This window comes from Neolamprologus multifasciatus, chromosome 20 (genome assembly GCF_963576455.1).
Source record: "Neolamprologus multifasciatus chromosome 20, fNeoMul1.2, whole genome shotgun sequence".
Taxonomy (NCBI): Eukaryota; Metazoa; Chordata; class Actinopteri; order Cichliformes; family Cichlidae; genus Neolamprologus; species Neolamprologus multifasciatus.
In genome coordinates, this window is record NC_140458.1 from 25036120 (window position 1) to 25055864 (window position 19745).

Below are 19745 nucleotides of genomic sequence, written 5' to 3' on the forward strand. Positions count from 1 at the left end.
GAGGGGACATCCTGGTTTCCAGGCCCCGAGGAAACTGGGCTTTGTATTCTCAGGTCCATTTACACCCCCCTCTAGATTCAACAGGACACTGGGTCTGCAGGGTGATAAAAACTGAATGAGTGCAGCTATTTGTAATACCTCCCAACACAAATCACACATAAATCTCAAGCCTGACTGATCGTGTTCTCCAACACATGCAGAAGCCAAAGTCAATTTCTACCACTTGTCTACTAAAATATGCGCCTGGAGGTGCAGCACAAAATATACAAAGGGCATCCCAGCCAATAAATGCTAATGACTTTGTTTTTCAAGTCTCTCTCGCTCAATTTTAATACTAAAACAAGTTATTTCTCAGCGTCTTCATGAATTTCCACCAAGGTATCGATCATTAGGTAATGTCCTCCCCATCATGCGGCGGGATAATTTTTAACTGATCACCGCACCTAAACAATAAACTGCGTTTAAACCCATTCATACAGCCTGAAGCACACAGCACCTGGCAAAGAGAGAGAGACGTCTACTAGAAATTCCAGAGAGAGCAGAAATTCCCATTCTATCATCTCTGTTTGTCTGCAGGCTGCAGCAGAACACTGGGTCAAACAGTGGAAATGCAAATCCATACATGTGAAGCCTGTGAGCTCACAGACAATTGCATAAGCCCATCCATCCCTAGTAGATTAACCTCCACTGATAACCACAGGCTGGTGACGTCAATGCTGCTCTGCCTCAGTGCTTACTCCACTCCTGCACCACCAGCACTACCATTCTTTATGTATGTGTGTATATCTGTATGTTAATGCTAAACAAATAGATAAGCTTTATCTTTAAAGACAGTAGCTGAGCTTTACAATTGTGCAGACAAAAGAGGTTGATTACTAATAAGTTGTTTAAAAAATCTGTTTTATATTGTTACTTTACAGCTTCACTATCCTCCTACTGATAATTATATTAAACATTAACAGTTAGCACAAGCAGCTATGGCGACAGAAATGACAGCTGACAGCAGCAAACACGCCACTTGTTTTAAGTTAAGTAGCCACAGGTGTGCAGTTTTTAGTTGTTTTTTTTTTTTTTTTAACTCGCACACGGGTTTAGCCAATCAGAAGTGAGGGCTTAACGATCTAATTTTGGTTATAAGATTCAGACAGTAATCTGGGGCTAAAAGATCTTGAAATTACATCAAGTTGGAGTTTGTCAGGCGAGAAAAGTATGACGTTTGGTGTGCACCACATTTACACAAGTTTCTACATCTACTCCCCCAAAAGAAACACCTACAAACCAATGTCGGAATTAGTTTGTAGAAATAATAAAATAAATAAATAAATCATTTGATTTTTTTTTAACAAGAAAAGTGGAAGCTTGAAATCTCAGTTTTTTAAGGCGAAATAAAATTGCAATTCAAAAGTAATATTCGTTCAAGAGCCTGACATAAAAATGAATCCGCTCCGGGTTTCCCTTTTACGCCCCCGTCCCTTAAATGAGGCCTTTGTTTTGAAGGTAAAAACCGGAAGGCGTGTCGGTAGTTATGTGTAGCCCAGCACGCAGGTTCAACACATCCTCTCAGTGTTCACAACAACTCCGCGGAGCCAGAAGGGGAACGTTTGAGGGCACTTGACAGCTTTCAGAGACTGCTATGACATCTCGCAGGTGAGCTGGAGTTTGCTTTTTAAACTGTCACTAATCCCACTGTAAAATTTCACAGCCCGCGCGAGCCTTCTCAGATTATCACTGCACGAGCGGTCAGCGATAGAGAGACAGCCAGCTCGAGAGCAGGGCGCCTAAACTTTTTTTCCCCCCGTACCACAGACCCCGTTATTACTTGATGCCTCGCCTTTCCAACTACATACAAAGAAACTATTATAGGCTTGTGTTTTAAATGTGAGTTTTCTCTGAGATATAAGACCGACTTTACTGCTCTAACCCGCCTGGAAATGCTTAAATGTTTAAAAGAAATTGGAAATTATATCAAATTTGGTGACCTGCTACAGTTAAATAACGCTCCTAAGCCTGGACCTCACTGTTTCCAGGCTGTTGTAGTAATTCACATTTTCATTTTGTTTTTAGAACTACAATTTTTTTCCATTTGTTTCTGAGAAAGCAAATCCTTATTGATAAATCCTTATTATATTTCATATTATCACAAACACTTGCCTTAGTTTTTAACACCTCACGCAAGTCTTTTACAACGCATATTTTATGGCCTCACTCATGGCTCTTTGTTTCCGAGTGCGCAGTGGGATAAACTGGTTTAGTGTCCTGTGAATGTAATCCATCAAATGAAGCTATGTCAGCTTGGGGTGACCACAAATTTGAGTCCCTGAGTATTCAGGTACTCTTCAAAACTACAGAATTCCAAGAAACACCTATGACACATTTTGAGTAACTGTGATTTCTATGCGAGTTAGTCATAAAATCTGGTCTGATCTTTATCTAAGTCTCAAATCTAGACAGAGCCAGTCTGAATAAACTAAAATTACACATACCAGCACACACTTGGTAATAACTGGCAGTGCAGACTGAGGAAGAATAAGTGAACTTTTGTTTTAAGAGTTTCTCTAAAAGCTACATGGAGTCAGGTGTTCTAATTAATGAGATTGGAAGTGCCAGTTGTGCTAGAGGTGTCCTTTCCTATAAATACAGGCATGGAAGGTGTGCAGTTCTTGTGAAGCACTTTCATAGGATTGTAGAAAAGATTCATAAAGCTGAAAAAGGCTAAATATGTTCCTAAAGATCTGGGTGTTGTTCAGTCCACAATAAGACAAATTGGCTTCACACATATAGGAAATTGTTGCTATACTCCCTCAGAGTTGGTACCGTGCAAAGATCACAATATGCCATCCTGACAGAGGTGGAAAAGGTAACGAAATAAGACGACAGCAAATGGGAGTTTGGGTTAAAACATAGACAGATACCAGTAAGGAAACTGCTCATCAAAATGCTGTGTTTAAACTTTGAAGGGAAAAAGAACTAACAAAAGGTTAAGTTTTGCCAGCTGTGATTACTAAGTGGATTTAATAATGTGTACATGAATTGTACACATGTGTGTTGTTAGTTTACTGACAGTATTTGTCTGTAACGATCTTTGCGACTTTTATAGTCTAATCTGTTTGATGGTGACAGGATTGCCTGCTTTCCATGAATTAATACTGAGTCAGACATGTCACAGTGTATTATTTAAAAAAAAAAAACAAACAAAAAAAAAACAACAACAACCCAAAAGCATAATATAGGTCACATGTACATCTGTGGACTAGTAATGATTTGTAGATCCTCCTGAATGATTTTTCTGGCTTGAGACAGGAAGATTTAAGTGCTGCAGCAGGCAGGCTGTACTAAGGGCTATAAAAACAAATGGGTTTATTGTATGCAAATGCCTCTCTAGTTTCTTCTTATGGTTATTTTTGAGGCATTTCACATACTATCGAGAAATTAATCTATTATAAGAGACTTGAGATGGGGAAACAGCTTTTCTATACAAGGTGACTGCTGACATTTTTGTTTTTCCCCTCGTTTGCCCATGATGGCTGTTGTGGAATCAAGAAAATGCAATGTTGGCAGCTAGATTTTTACTGTTGACTGATAGGTTGGATCATGTTAAATTGGTGGCAGACTTTCAAAATGCACGGTGGCACGGTGGTTAGCACTGTTGCCGCACAGCAAGAAGGTCCTGAGTTCAATTCCAACATCAGGCCGGGGTCTTTCTGTGTGGAGTTTGCATGTTCTCCCCGTGTTTGCGTGGGTTCCCTCCGGGTACTCCGGCTTCCTCCCACCATCCAAAGACATGCAGCTTGTGGGGATAGGTTAAATGGATAATCCAAATTGTCACTAGGTGTGAATGTGCGAATGAATGTGAGTGTGAATGGTTGTCTGTCCCTATGTGTTAGCCCTGCGACAGACTGGCGACCTGTCCAGGGTGTACCCCGCCTTTCGCCCTATGACAGCTGGGATAGGCTCCAGTGCCCCCCGCGACCCTGAAAAAGGATAAGCGGAAGCAAATGGATGGATGGACTTTCAAAATGAAGAAAATGTATTTACACTTGAAAGATTCCACGTTCGAGACTATGAGGAGGCATGAGTCAGTGTATTACTAGCACCGGTCCCAAACTGGGAGGGTTGTGTTGGAAAGGGCATCTGGCAGAAAATCTGTGCTAACATGCAGATCCATCCGCTGTGGCGACCTCTTGGGAAATGAGGGAACAGCCAGCTTCATTTGTACAGCAGTTTTCTAAGCTGCAAACACAAAGTGCTGTCCATAGGCAGCATAACGGTAAGAAACAACCATCAGTGAAATAAAAGAAAAAACACGAGCAATATGCAAGTACACAATTAAGCATATAAAATAAGTTTACAAAACATCCAAAAGGCAGAATAATAAATAAAAAAAGAAACTAAAAATTATGGGTGTATTGTGGAAACAGAAAACTTGTTGACAAGCAAGAAGGCAAGTGTGTTTAAAAACCGTCTTAAGATAGGATTTCAAAGCAGAAACTCTGTCGGCAGATTGAGTACTAACTGGAAGACTGCATTAAAGTGGAGGTGCCAGGACAGCAAACACTGTGTCACCCTTTGACCTTAATGTGGACTCTGGAACGGCTAGCAGAACTAGCCCAGCAGATCTAAGAGGCTTTTTTTTTTTGGATAGTAAGGAATTAAGAGTTCATTACTGTACTCTGGCATTGGGCCATGGAAAGCCTTATAGGTCATGAGTAGCCTTTTAAAAGAAACTGGTAAGCAGGAAGTTACAACTGGTTTTCTTCAGAAGTCTGGCTGAACAGCTTGAAGCTGAGTTACGCAGGTTTTCAGGTAGAAAAGCATGAATAATTTTCTACGCCACTACAAGATAAATTTGCTCTGATCTGTGGAAACATGCTTGAGTTAAAGCTGTGCACAGTTTGCCTTTTCATTGTTTGGCCAACCGTCTAATGCTTTGTTTCATATTAGCTCGTGTTCCATACTGCTACTATATGCTTCAGTATATATTATTTACTAGCCATTACAGTTGAACTTTTGCTTAAATAAAATATGGCGGTGGTGATGTTGCAGCACTTGCATCCCTTGCACTTGTAGTTCTAGTTAGACCTTGGTATGAGAATATACACACCGTGCACAGTTTTGTTTATAATAGTGCAGTGTTTGTCTCAGCTTTGCATAAGCAGTCGAGTAAAATTGAAATCTATGGTAAACTTGGAAAAGTAGCTTATCTATTTATCAAACTGTTGCGGTCATGTTGGCGAGTCCATTCAGTTTGATGTTCCCCCCCCCTCGTTATTTATTTGGTTTTGAATAAACACATAAAGAGCTTAACCAAACAACGTGTGCGCACATGGAGACTTAAAGTAGATGAACCACGTCTGCAAGTTAAAATAGAACCAAAAGACAAGTAATAGTTTGGTAACTCACTTTAAAAATTAACTCGTATCCCAAACACTGAATATGCTTCGGATTACTGGATTAAATTGGTTTTGGATAGATTGTGTCTAGTGATGCTCTAGAATTTCAGTAGTGCTAGCCAGTTAATTTCTTCAGTCGACACGGGTGGGGAAAAAAATGCTGTTGTTTCTGTTTTTAGGCTCAAGTTCATTATTTTTCATGCAGCCAAGTTCTTGCATTTTTACAGACATTAGCAAAAATCATAATGAACAATTGTTAGTTAGCGGACACTAGCGGCAACGAAGTCCAATTTCTCTAGAGATCAATGCCACCAGGCTAAGAGGAAGGAGAAGAAAGCACTGAGGTTAAAGCGTTTTTTTATCTCTGCCTTGCTGCTGGTTGAGCTACGTTCACTGCAAAAACTCAATCTTAGCAAGTATATTTGTCTTATTTCTAGTCAAAATAAACTCATCACACGTAAAACAAGACAAAATCAACTGAAGAGTAACATCTCAGTGAGATACATTAACTTGTTTTTAGACAGTGGATCTTGAAACTAGAAAATTTTCACTTGTTCCATTGGCAGATTTTTTTCACTTAATACAAGATATTTTTGCTTGAAATAAGAGAAAAATCCGCCAATAGAACAATGAAAATTTTCTAGTTTCAAGATCCACTGTCTAAAAACAAGTTAATATATCTTACTGGGATGTTACCCTTTAGTTCATTTTGTCTTGTGATAAGATTATTTTGACTAGATATGTCTCTGTAAAGCACTTTGAATCACCTTGTTGTTGAATTGTGCTATACAAATAAACTTGCCTTGCCTTGCCTTGACTAGAAACAAGACAAATATACTTGCTAAGATTCTGAGTTTTTGCAGTGTATTACTGTTGCTCTGCAGCTCTGTTCTGAACTTCCTGGGCTGAAATACCACGGGGGAACAATACTACAATACGTGCCATCTAACCAACCCACTCTGTTGTTGATGATATTACTCCGACACCCCATATCAGGAAGGGTTTTAGTTCATCATAATATTGTGGAGGTCCGGAGTTTCCATGTATTTTGTTATTATTTCACTGCAGGTCTGTGGCGGTTAAATCATAAAGGAACAATCTGTACTGTCCCTCATTGTGACTGTACCATAAATTTAACAATCACAAGGCATTGTAATGAGTTCAGCATAACTGTGGGCCCAGAGAAAGATGTAATGATGAATCACTTTACATCGCACTTCCATTTCTGTTTTGCCAGTTGCGTCTGTGTTGCAAACTCTTTCCACTATTGGAAACCACCTCTGCCCCTCTTTTGTTTATGGAACAGACCTCGTCTGTCACTGAAACTCATTTGACCAGCTGAGAACAGTGAGTCAGTTTTTTCGATAAGCCGACAGGAAAACAACAGCCCATGTGGAGGAATAAGATAGCACTGCCAACATTTCCATGAGTGCTCTGAACACACTTTTTTTTCTCTTTAAAACCAGATACATGCTTTTATTTTATTCATTTATTTAGGCGCAAAACAATGCTAATAGACTACACTAGACAAAACATTACATGCATGTCAGCTTTACATGGTCTTTGAATCCCACGTTTAAGGGTAACCTGCTTAAAAAGCAGAAGGGACATGTTTTTTTTTTTTTTTTAGGTAAATGCTAAATATTTGATGTCTAACATATCAGAGCCTCATTCCTCCCAGACTCGTAGTTGTGCAAATCCGAGCTCAGCTTTGATCAGGTTAATACCACCGCTACCACTTCTCTCTGTAGATAGCTGACTTTGAATATTAGTCACGCTTATCTCATGGTTCAGTTAAAAAGTGCTATCTCTGGTAAAAGGTAAGCTGGAGAAGATTAGTCAGTGACTCCCCTCTGACTAATATTAACCATCTAACTATAACTTTTCACACTGACATTTTAGCAAACTGGATTTGATAGAAAGACAAATGCCACATGTCTGTTCATTGCTGCCGTGTTAGCTATGCTTGTCTTAATTTGGACAGATTTCAAACTGAGCATATCAACCAGTTACCAATTTTCTTATCAGCCAAGTGATCCTGCAGTGTGTTAGACATGCAGAACATTAGGAAATGTGGATTAAAACATGCACAAAATCGTGTGTGCAATATAATTTATGTAGTGTTAACCGCCAACCTATTTCAAGCTTACAGGTCTTAAACATGAATTACATTTAAACTAGCATTCCCTGGGTTTTGCATAGTAAAATGAGGTGCAGAAAATCTAAGCAAAGTATCAGCACAGACTGCATTTGCATTAAATGATAAGCTTGTGATTGATAACATTTTCCTCTGGAATAAATGCCTAAAGCAAGCCAGTGAGCAGTACCTTATAAACTGTTAAGCCCCTTTAAATTTGTTTGCTTTTATAGTAGCGTGAGAGAGAATATCTCATAAACCATTTTATATTACCATTTTGTTATTTAAAGATGAAAAGCGAGGCATTTAGAATCGCCTTTTCTACATATTTTTTGCCGTTCAGTGACAAATCTGGCATTTAGTGATTATAGTAATTGCCTTCCATATCTGCTTCTGTGATTTCTATATGGTTTAGAAAAGAGGCTTGCATATGTCTGTGGAAAAAAACACAAGTTATTGATTAACCACTAATGTTCGGTGCTTTTACCGAGAGCTTCCCAAGTCCTATTTAGTTGATGTAAAAGCCACAACTCTATCCCCTGTGCTACAGTATAACTTGGTTTTTCATGCTTAGAGAATTATGATTGCCCTCAGTTATTTTTAAGTTTTGCTTATCACAACAGGCAATTTTGTAATCAGTGAGTTATGTTTTGCCTTGTATGTGTAAGTAACGTTGCTGTTTTGTTTTTTTCATTCATACGTGCGCACAGTTTTTCTTATTCTGCGTTTTCTACTACACTGAAAGGACTTGTTCTACGCAGAAGGGAATTATTGAAGTGGGTTTTTCACTTCATCTAAATACTCCAGATCATCAGCTGGGCTAAAAATAACTGCAGTGTTACCAAAATCCACACCCCAGGCTTGTCTGTGACCAATATAGTCCTAGCAGAGGCTTTCATGCTGCACTGTGGCTACTAAGTATATCACCTTTTTGTCAGCAGGCCTAGACAGGCATGCTTTAAATAGCCTATATTGAACTTGAGACATTATGTAAGAGGATAGAGTGGTGGCTGGATGCACACTAGGCTTGTTTCCCCACAAGCTGCCCAAGGCTTAACCTGCAGCTCCCAGCTGCCCCCGTCTCTCCCACAGTACCACCACTTTTTACCTCTACTTTCCTGTCGACATCTCGTCAGATATATACCAGACTATTTGAAATCTCATTCTCATTGTGTTGTATCTCCTCTCCTCACTGCCGAAGGCCAGATGCAGGGAAATGGGGCGTCTGGTGGTTGTCAAAGGCAATCCTATTCTTGGAAAGCCCTGAGTCACTCCTGTAGTCATGAACCGAGGCTGGTAGAGAATATGGATAAGGCTTTATAGACGCGGCATGCTGTTGAGTTTGCTTTCAAGATTTCTCAGAATTCACTCCTATATAAATTAATCTTAAACAACATAATTTTGGGGCCATTGTTTTTCATTAGGAGGGGAGTTGCTTTGAAGTAGTCTCGAGTTTAGATGTGTGCTGTACTACTGTATCAATGTGGCCATTACATACTTTTTTCTTTTCTTTTTTTAAAGCAGGGAATTAACATTGCATAAAGTATAAAGATGAACATTTTTAATTGTCAGTTTTAAAGTGGCCCTTGGAAAGATATTTACAATTTGACATACTTCTGGTATGTAAGAAGCTGTGATCAGGAGATAATTTTGCTCTTTATTGCGCATTATTCTGCTAGTGTGCCTGTAATTTAATGCTTTCATTTGTACATTTTAAATCTTCAAACTTAACATGAATCTATGGGCATCAGAAGAAAAGTAGTACTAGGATCTCATGAGATAAATTGGGCAGCTCTGATTCTCAGTGGTTTTCTACTAGACTACCTAACCCCTAACATGGTGTGTAGTTTTTGCACACACATTTATAGCTCTGACTGCATATCCCACATACACTGTAAAGATCATCCCAAAGACAAATTCCTACTTTGCTCTGTTCACAAACTCCCAAAGCAGCTTATGTGGTTACAGGTGCTTTGTTTTATTAGTCACTCTTTAGGTGGTTATTTGTTTAACCCCAAGTAGTTTGCCTTCATAATAGTATTTGCAGATACTAGACTGATAATAATTAAAGTAGATTCAGTCAGATTATACAGGTCCTATCAGATTGTTGTACAATCTAAAATTTGCTGTAAGGTAGTTAAGAGTTGAACTGCAGCTTTTGTTCTCTGCATTTATTTTCTAACTCATGTGTAAAGCTTCCTGACCCACCCATGCGAAATTAATAGGCTAATGGCATACTGCTGAATTGGCTGGATTGAGGGCTTTAGCTTGGCGATGACCAACTATGATCTGGTGTAACTACGGCATGTTTAATCTCCAGGCACAGGCAACACAGCTGTTGTATTTAGCCTCGGACAAGATGGTAAGGACCCCGTAGCCAGAGAAGGCTCTATTAGCTTTAGGATCAGAGTGAACTTTAGCGTGAGACCCTCTGACCTCTCAGGGTACAACTGGGGCAGAGAAAGTGAGACTGAAGGGACAATGGCAGACGGTGGTTTACCAGTCAGCTAGTGCCTGTCACGTTCATCTAAGGTGGCAAAGGAGGGAAGAGGGGGTGGGGACGTGGGGCTGCTGATAGCACTGACGGGTGCTGGTATCAGGCCCGCTCACGCTCATCCAAATCCCAGATTAAAGCCCCCCCCTCCCCCTTGTCTACTCTTCCTCCTGCACATTATCTCTCTCTCACTCTCTCTCACACACTCTTACAAAGCACCCCCTCCACTTCTGTCGTCTCTGTCTCACTCAGTCTAACCCAGTAACACTTTTAACACTTTTTTACACCCTTCCCGCTTTCGTCTCTATATCTCCTTCTCTCCCTCCCACCCTCCCTTGTGTAACAGTGCCCAGTGCTGGATTACTAAGCTCTGAGGCTGCTGAAGCAAGGGGCTGTGGCAAGCTTCGACCACAATGGTGAGGTAGGGCAGAAATGATCCCATTCAGCTTGTCTTGTATTATTTATTTTTTGTTTTCAATAGGAATGTCCCTAACCCTGCTTTAGCACATCCTCTTCCTTTTAATAATGCCTTTATATCTATAGTTTTTATTAATTAAATACATTGAAGAAAGAATTTAAGTATAACATGGAAACTTGAAAGCATGTGGAGACCTGGCAGTTAATAACTTTTTTTTTTTTTTAATGTGTGCATACAAATGCAATATTGCCTTGACATAACTGATGCAATGTGTCAATGTGAAGTTAAGAGGTTAGAAGTACACTCTAGTTGTTACAAATGTTGTTAAATTGTTTGTGTCTTGGGTTTTTGTATTGTTTTTAGGGTTTTTTTTGGTTTTTTTTTGTTTTGTACTAGAACGGAGGGGGAGGTAATGGCCTGTATGAGGTGAACTCTTGCCTCTGTAAACCTGGCACAGTGAACAGTGTGCTGTAATTGCTTCTGTTGTCAGCGATATTTGGTCCAGCCCATTTCTATTGTTGTGATAACTTGTGGAGTTGCAGACATGCTCTGATGGATTAGAAATGGATTAATGACATAAGGTATTTGTGTCCCACTGATTTTATTTTCAGTATAAATCTGCATAGGATTAAAAACAATACCACAAATCTGTCCACCACCTGACACCCATGACCTGTTATTGGCTCCTCGTTCTAGTAACCTAAAGGCACTGGCCGGCTCTGCTTGTAACTATTCCCATTCCTAAATAAGTAACGTGATATGATACAAAAATGTTTGGTTAAATGCTCTTGCAAATAATTTACTCTCATGGCAAAAGGAAAATTACCAGCGCACTCAAAGACCACAGGCTTTTTTTTGTTTTTTTGTTTTGTTTTTTTAAAATTAAAGGAACCTAATTTGTAACAAAATAATGAAAACTTGAATTACAGATGAAATATTTACTCCTGCACTTTCTGAAGTCATTATTAAAAATATTTAGCTGTCAAGTGAGTCACACTTACATTTACTTTACATTACATTTGATGGCCTCCAGCTCCAGCAACTGTCGTTCTTGTTCTGCTCTACAGCCTCTGTAGCCTTATATAAACCAATTCTCAGCCTGCTGCAGTTGCTGGTTAGCATTGCTCTCTAAGCGGATTCCCAGGGAAGTATAAAGGCTGTTGTCACCAGCTGTAGTTCAGTATGGTGAAGCTGGAGACTAACAGTAGGATGAGAGACTCACTAGAGGGGCAGCTGAATATTCAAAACAAGAGTGGGGGTGGGGGGAATTATCCAAATAATCCATTGTATTCTTAGATGGCCAAAGAAATAAAAATAATAAAATCCTAAAATAAGTCACCATACATACTTGCACAGCCTTCCCAAGTAATATTTGTGTGGAAAATACTATATGTGTAGTGAGGTCCCCTGACGTGTTCTCAAAGATGCTGGGAAGAGTCGATCAATCTCGAGACTGGGTGCTGTCTTAACCTTAGCTGTCTTTCCTGCGTGTAACATTTAATCCATATAAATGGGTCATTGCATTGATTCTGAAAGTATGTTTACTATAGTTGCCTAAATAATTCACAGAGAACTGTATATAGTTAGTTTTTATATTGTTATTTATATATTTAGTTTTAAAAAAGTTTAAAAAAGAATCTATTGGACTAATTTCAACCATAACAGTTCAGTGTTGTGTTTTATCATCAGTACCAAAAACATTAAAGAACTTGGTTAATTAGGCCGTCTTTTTGAGGTTTTGTTCTAACAACTTTTTGTTGAATTGAACAGTAAATGACAAACATGTATGGAGAAAGGCAAAAATGAAAATGAACCTTAAACAACAATTCTTCAATAGGCTCTTTTAGCCTGAAAGTTTGATTATATTTAAAAGGGAATATCGTTATTGTGTTGCCCGTAACAGTTTTCCTGTTTTTGGCTGTCTTCACACACAACCAGTTGTCATGTCACTTATATATATTTTTGCTATCTGGAGACAAAATACTCGGCCAGATGAATGTGCTACGTTAAGTATTTCAGATATTACTTTTATCAGTCTCCCACTGCCTTTGAGTCATTTCCTGTCTGTCCATGTTTAATATCCCCAATAGGCTTGTAGAGATATTTAATGCTACAAGGAATGCCTTGTCCAGTTCACCCTGTACTCTTGTACGTATTTATGACAAATCCTCATGTAAACATTTCCACGTTAGTTGTAAAGTCTCCCCTATGATCTGTCTGCTAGCATGAAAGTGTTGTAGTGCTGCTTTGCCCCCTGGTGAAGTTAAAGAGGGAGGCCAGGTTTAGTCTGGGTCAGATGTCTGTCAGATGGCTGGTGTGGTCTGTTAGCTGCAAGTGGTCAGGTTCAGGTCTTGGCTGAGGGTCTCATTTTCACTGGACATGAGTCTCTGTTCACATGAATTCAGATGAACCACATTTTAGGTTTTTATGTCATACTGGTCTGTTTACATTGAAGACCCCGCCCAACACACACACACAGCAATAACAACAACAAGGTTGTTAGTTTCTGTCATTTATCATGTGTTACATTTGGCATCATTACCCCTGCACCTGTATTGTCTGCTTTTCACCCCACCTGTCTCTCCCACACTCTTCTCATGTTTCTCCACTGTCAAAGCAGGTCAGGCTACTCTGTGGTGTAGATGCTGTCAGTTTCACTTCGTGACTTAAATAAAAATCAATATCTAAGACTGTGTATAAAAGGAATTTCATCCTTTTAAAATGTATTAAATTTGATGCTTTTTTTTTTTTTTCCTCAAGTTAGTAAAGCCTAAAGCCCCAAGAGCAGGCTTACTTATCCTTGTTACCGTGGTTTCAAGTTATTAAGGAAAATAATAGAAAGCACTGCGTCGCATAACTCGAGCTGAGATTCAGACCCTGCAATAGCAGTGACCACAAAAGTATTCTCATGTGTATTTGCTCTCAGGTGACACAAGATCTGCTGAGCTGACACATGAGTTTTATTTTTATCCTACTGTCATGGGTTTGTGTCATACAGTGTACAAAAACAGCAACGCCTAAATGCTCACCCGCTGTTAAAGCTTTCAGATATTATCTTCTCAGGAATAATGCAGTTAAACGATTGTCCAATTCATATTCTCTGTGTGCAGTGGGAGTGAAGAGCACTTGGTTTTCAAAGTATTAATATACAACCTTTGGTGTCGCGCCCGGAAGTCTTGGTTATACTGTTGCCAAGTGCTAGATCATGTGCACAATAATAGTAATTTATTCATGTGTATAAATCTGTTTCACTTTATTTTAAGTAACGAGGTCTCTGTTTTGACACGGTTGTTTCTCTTGGAGGACTTGACTCTTGAATGTCTCCTTTGACAACATAGCACTGAAAGATTGTCTGCTGGGACTTGAACTACAATGCAGAGATTAATATATATTGACAAAGACGTGTGATATCACCATTTTTCAATAATTTTCAAAATCTTGGCTACCTGAAGTCATGTGACGCTTTTGTGAAATGCCCTTTTAATTTAGGATTCATACTCATTTTGGAAAGTTTTTTTTAATATCTAATCCAGATGAGATTGTACCTGTGTGCCAGTTTTCGTTGCTCAACCTCTGATCATGTATTAGTAGTTTGTGGGCCGAGAAATGGATTTCATGTATTATAGGAAGAGAATGACGTTGTTATCAGTGAAGTTTGGAGAGCTTTTACGCTCTTGCCAAATGTGTTGACATTTCTGAAAACGGCACGGTTTTTGGAACCTGTTTATAAAAGCGATTATGTCACTGAACCACTGCAATTTTTTGTGTCACCCATGATGGACCACAAAATACTGTTTATTTATTTTATTTCATGTCAGTTTTGTCAGCTCTCTGTACTTTGATACAATAATGCAGTCCTGGATGGCTAGTGGTGCGTTGGATTAGCCGGCAATGGCACACAGTAGTTGGGGAGGTTTAACCCAATGATCCCTGCTTAAACATGGGCTTTAAATCCACACAGCTGATCTACAGCCACTCACTGGGACATTACGGCACTACCTTCTCACTGCCTCTTTAATACTAATGACACACAAGGAGTTGTATTTTTCATTTGTTTATAAAGTCTGCTTTCCTTAACAAAAAGGTTTGGTGCATCGATCACAACTTTCACAGGTATTAGATGAAGCGTTATTGAAATGCACAACTGCAAAAGGCTGCAAATGCATTTCTAACAACCCACGTATTAATCACTAAGAAAAAGGCAAACTGTCTACAAGTGGAGAATATTCAGTACGATATCAGAATAAGAAATGTTTGATAGACAAAACCTACAAAGGAAATCACACCTCTAGAAATAAACTGGATTATTTCATACCTTTCTTGGATGTGTTCCATGAACAGATGAGAGAGTTGAAGTTATGCTACACATTAACACTTAAATCTCATCCTAAATGCAAAGCATGATAGAGGAAGCATCATGCTTTGAGGAATTTGAGGATACTTCAGGGCCTTGTAATCAGCAACAGAACTAGTAATTAAACCGTAAAAGGTTTTTTGTTTTTTTTTTTCAAGTACACATTGGTTATAAAAGAAGAAAATGTTTGGACTCTTAAGCTTGAACATAACCCAGTTCACATGATGTGACATAAGCTGAAGAAACATGTTTAATCAAAATATTCCAGAAATGGTTTCAAAAGCAACAACAGGAAACATCTGATGGTGGTGGTTGTTATTAGTGGGGGTTTTTTGAGTCACTAAATTCAAGAGTTTACTTTTTTCCAGTGTGCTCACTGACTGATTACACAGTGAGTTCAAGGAGCATGAAATGTATATTTGTGTTCAGCCAAACTATTTCCATATTGCCACCTAAGTGAAGCCCACACTACATGTTGTATTCTTGTTAGAAATCAATTCTGCAATCATGGTGAACCCAAACTGTTCATGATCATTTTTCTTCTAACTGTACCTGAGAAATGGTCGGGATAAATATTTGCCTGTCATGTTTGGCAAGAGAGGAAGTAACATGCAATTATTAGCTTTGGCTTTGCAGAACTGTAAACTTTGGTGTCCTTCCTTTTCAAACCAGAACAGGACATACAGTTTGTATGTATTCATTGACTCATCAAGGAAGAACGTGTACTTTTTAAATAAGGCACACTGTATGCTAGTCCACCAGTGTCATGATAGCAGAAAACAATCAAAAAAACATAGCTGAATTAATCAATAGAGTTTTTGTACAGTGTTGTATAAACTGTTGTAGGCAAAAGCCAGTTTTACAGTACGTCCATTATGACCACTATATATAACAGGTCTGTACACCAATGGAGGTAAAGCACTGCAAGTCCATCAACGTTTTTGATGTAAAATACTCGAATATGTATGGGAGTTATATATGCACTGATTAGTCATTTGTTTTTTGCCATTTCTTTGTGCACAAATATTTAGGTGGTTTCACCCCAACATTACCGGAATTGAGGCAGAGCAGCTCCTGTTGACCCGGGGAGTCCACGGCAGTTTTCTGGCCCGGCCAAGCAAGAGCAACCCGGGGGATTTTACCCTCTCTGTCAGGTAAACGCATCTGTGCTCCCCACTTAACCTCAGTGTTCTCAACAGTACCAAGTTAAATCCTCAAATGCATGGGTCTCCTGTCATATGGACAAGCTACTTGGTTGATTAGAGAGGCAAGTGATTATCTATGGAAAACACTGATTATGGTGTTTGACAGGGGCTAGTGAGGAAATGCACAGTGATTTAAAGGCAATCTAGCAATGTCTAAAAATAACTAAGCCTGAGTGACCACATGATCAGAAATTACACAAACAAACCTCAGGAGTGCAAAGGTAAGGTGCTCAGTTCAGCGAGAATTGGTCTGGTCAGTTTTCAGCCTGAGAATAAGACGTAACACTGCACTGGTCTGAAAAATGTAGGACGTTAAATTCTCAGGAGAGACGAGGCTTTTCTGAGAAGAGTCTCAGCAAGAGACTCCACATTTCGCCTGTGGATAGAGAAATTGTATCAAACGGGAGTTGTTTTGCGCAAGTGTTTCTAAGAACATGTTGGATAACACTTTCCATGGTGTGATTTTTGTCAATTTTGACACTACACAACCAGAAAATCTTAATTTTGGACAGCAGGCTTAAACTAAAGTGAGTTAGACAAGCACAGAAAAGTGTTCACTCAAACTTGTCACTCACGCCTTATTTCTCTTAATCTCTTTAAGAACCACTGTGTGTAGTGTAGTGTGTGTGGTGTGGAGTTTCTGGTAAATAGACTGTGCACTACATGCTGTGGTGATTACGGAGAGCAGGAAACAAACTGAGACAGAAGAAGAGAGAGTTTGAAGAGTGGCTCTTCCTTGGCAACGGAAGCTTTTAAGAGATGGATCAGTCGGCCAAGCTCTTGGAAGAAAGCCCAGACGCATTTGTTACTGTGACTGTAGCTGGCATAGTGACATTAGGCAAGGGAGAGTGTGTGAGTCAGTAAGAGGGAGAATGAAATGTAGAAAAACAGATGAAAGGGAAACGGGGTAGTTAGACAGGCAGTGGCTTTTAAAAGATGTTAAAGAGTGAGGGGCCTATTAAGGCTTTGACCTTCGCTGCCTGTGGTTTGTGTTTGCGGTGAGGTTGTAGTAAATGTCACACACAGGATGGTCGGTGGAGTAAGTTGTAGCCGCAGCTTGTGATCTTGACAGACTTAAACACAGATGTATGCACAAAGAGGTCAAGTGGCCAAGCTGCAGAGCCTCACCACCTGCTACGGAAGGTAGGTCACTTTGAACTAAGGGCAAGGAAGAGTCTGTGTAACTTCACAATAAAAACACTTGACAATTTAAAGGGAAAAAAAAGCTACTTGTTTGCCACCTACTGATCTCACTATACTATATGTTGAATGCAATACACAAAACAAAGTATGAAATTGAGTGAATTGTTTCACTTGAAGTTCCTCTAAAACATAAACATTTTTAAATAATGCAGAAAATATTGGAAATGGGAATAAAGGTTTATTTTTTGTGTTTATTACAAAAATATGACTGCAAGCTTGTGCTAATTTTTAGATGAATCGCACAAAAAACCCCTAGAGAGAACCAAATGTAGCTGCCTGGAAAGGCCATAATGACTCATGTCTGATTATCGTAATAGTCAGTCTTGGCATCTATAACTATATGAATATTGAGGTCCATCCCTGCCTCCCTGCTTATCTTTCCCTCCGAACATCATCTCCTCGTTTCTCCCCTTTCTCCCATCTACTCTGCTCCACGAGGTGTGAACATAAGGAGGGGGTCGGACATAGCCGCTTCTCTGAAGTCTAAAACGCTAATAAGAGCTCTTTGAGGGTTTTGAAAATGTAATCAGCTCAGAGTTTCAGAAAATTCAAAGATGGGGAAAGTTTGCGATGGAAAAAGTTATGCCTTAATTTATATACGAGGCAAACTTTATAAGGAGAAAAGTCTAGTCAAGTTTTCTCCATCATTTTTCATGCTCTTTATAGCCTCTAAAGAACTCAAGGAGAAATTTTAAGGGCAATCTTAAGAGAGAATTTTTGCAGGGCAGATTACCACAGAGAGCGACTGGATTTTCTTCAAGCCTCTATGTTATGTAATTCTAGCCTGGGTTTACTCAGATGTGTTTCCACTGCATCCATGCTATTTATAGTCAAGTTCAAGTAGCATTTCACCATTTATTGTTGTGGATACCAATCTGTGAATTTTAACTGCATTTGCAGAAGAAAAATATTCACACTATATTTAGTCAGCATGGGGAAAACGATCTTTTCAGCATGTCTCTGTATGAATGTTCTTTCTCACTTCATGAGATTGCCTGGTTTAACACCCTTCGTTAATAGTGGAGACTTAAAAGTTTGAAAAAGACATGCAGGTCAGCACAGAGAGTGACACTACAGCCGAGACTGCTGTCGGAGCCGTTTTTAGCATTTCCATATACAATACCACAAGGATGCTGTCTGCTCGTGAATTATTGATGCTTACTTCCTCAGCTCCTTCTTCACCTTCCTAATTGCAGTGGAAGTACAGCTATTGTTTAGCCCAGTGATAGCTGTTATGAACTGCCAGTAGTAGAAATGATTGTCCATATGCTCAAATATTAGCAGTTGTCTTTGAGCTTGGATATCTTTTCCTGCTTATGAAAATGTAGGTTGACAGGCAGGTTTCTCAGTTGTTAGAAGTCACTCTGCTATGGTGGGTTTTGTTTTTTTTCTCTGTTGGGACAGTCTCGAGATGTAGAAGATGCTTAAATACTGACATTTTTTTTGGAACACATTTGTTTTTGTCTCTTTTCTTTTCTTTTCTTTTACAAGTCAGGTTAATAGGGTGTAGTTGTACTGAAAAACACATAAAGAGGAACTGAAGTAGAGGCCAAAACTGTATCAACTTCAGGTTGATCAGTGTACTTTAAAAGAGATTTCTCAGAGGTATCAGGATCTATTAGTGGAAAAATATTGCTTGGAATAGCTTTAGGGCAAACAAGCAATAATTTATGTCCTAGGCCTTGCAGATGGTTAAGTATGTGGTTTTTAAGTAGTCCATTTCTTTCATTCATTCATTTTTTATATATATATATATATATATATATAAAACCTTCACTTTTATGCAGTGGTGTGGCTAGAATATGGAGACTAATACTGTACAGATGTGATCTGGTTGTTAATAAGCTGCAGTTTAACAATGTGGTGATCAGATGTAGAGGAAGTGCAAATCATGTGTCTTTGTGCTTTCACTTGGTTCCCTCCATGTAAACCGGCGCATAGCATAATCAAGGGCACTGTCATGTTGCGTGCTCTGTCTGTGTTTTCAGCAAAGGGGGATTCTGGTGCAGCTTCAATCAAGCTTTAAATCAAACTTACAAAATTTTACTGTGACATGTATTTTGTCATCTGACTAAAAGCTAAATATTCTGTATTTTTGTGATAATTTGGTAAATTGGTCAGTAATGTTTGCTGCTCTGGAGCTTGGATCATGCATAGCGTTGTGTTTTTGTTGTTGTTACAAATGTTTTTAATCCTTCTTTCCTAGTTTAGTTTGCACTCTGAGCTTAAAAAACAAAACAAATAAACAAAATGAGTTGTGTTACTGCCCGTTTTATATTTGATGTTAGGTTATTAGGTCAGTGGAAAAAAAACAGCAAAAATCACTCATTGAAATAGAGGTGCATTAGTGCAGCGGTCCCCAACCCCCGGGCCTCGGACCGGTACCGGTCCGTGAGTCGTTTGGTACCGGGCCGCGAGAGTTGAGGCTCAGGTGTGAAATGTATGGTTTTCAGGGTTTTTATCGTTTTTCAGCGTTATTTTGTTATCGTTTTCATCGTTAACTCTGTTTTCCTGGGTCTTTTCACGTGTGTTATGAATAAATCT

General features: G+C 39.1%; 1 protein-coding gene and 1 long non-coding RNA gene across 5 annotated transcripts in view; both read left to right on the forward strand.

Annotated features, from left to right (window-relative positions):
* Positions 1-1501: 1501 nt before the first annotated feature.
* The window catches only part of ptpn11b (protein tyrosine phosphatase non-receptor type 11b), a 42789-nt gene continuing 24545 nt past the window's right edge, over positions 1502-19745 (forward strand). For 2 of the 4 annotated variants that reach the window (XR_014871678.1, XM_085147124.1), the window contains exons 1-2: positions 1502-1647; positions 15825-15947. Coding sequence is in view for 3 of the 4 variants with exons in the window: in XM_085147124.1 (XP_085003250.1) it covers positions 1634-1647; positions 15825-15947 (137 nt within the window). In the remaining variant the exon portion in view is untranslated. Of the gene's footprint in view, positions 1648-10352; positions 10443-15824; positions 15948-19745 lie in introns of those variants that run through there. The other 2 variants (XM_085147125.1, XM_085147126.1) reach the window with 2 other exon arrangements.
* On the forward strand, positions 1654-6207 carry LOC146494994 (uncharacterized). The gene is made up of 2 exons (XR_014871681.1): positions 1654-2609; positions 2849-6207. It is a non-coding gene; the product is annotated as an uncharacterized LOC146494994 (long non-coding RNA).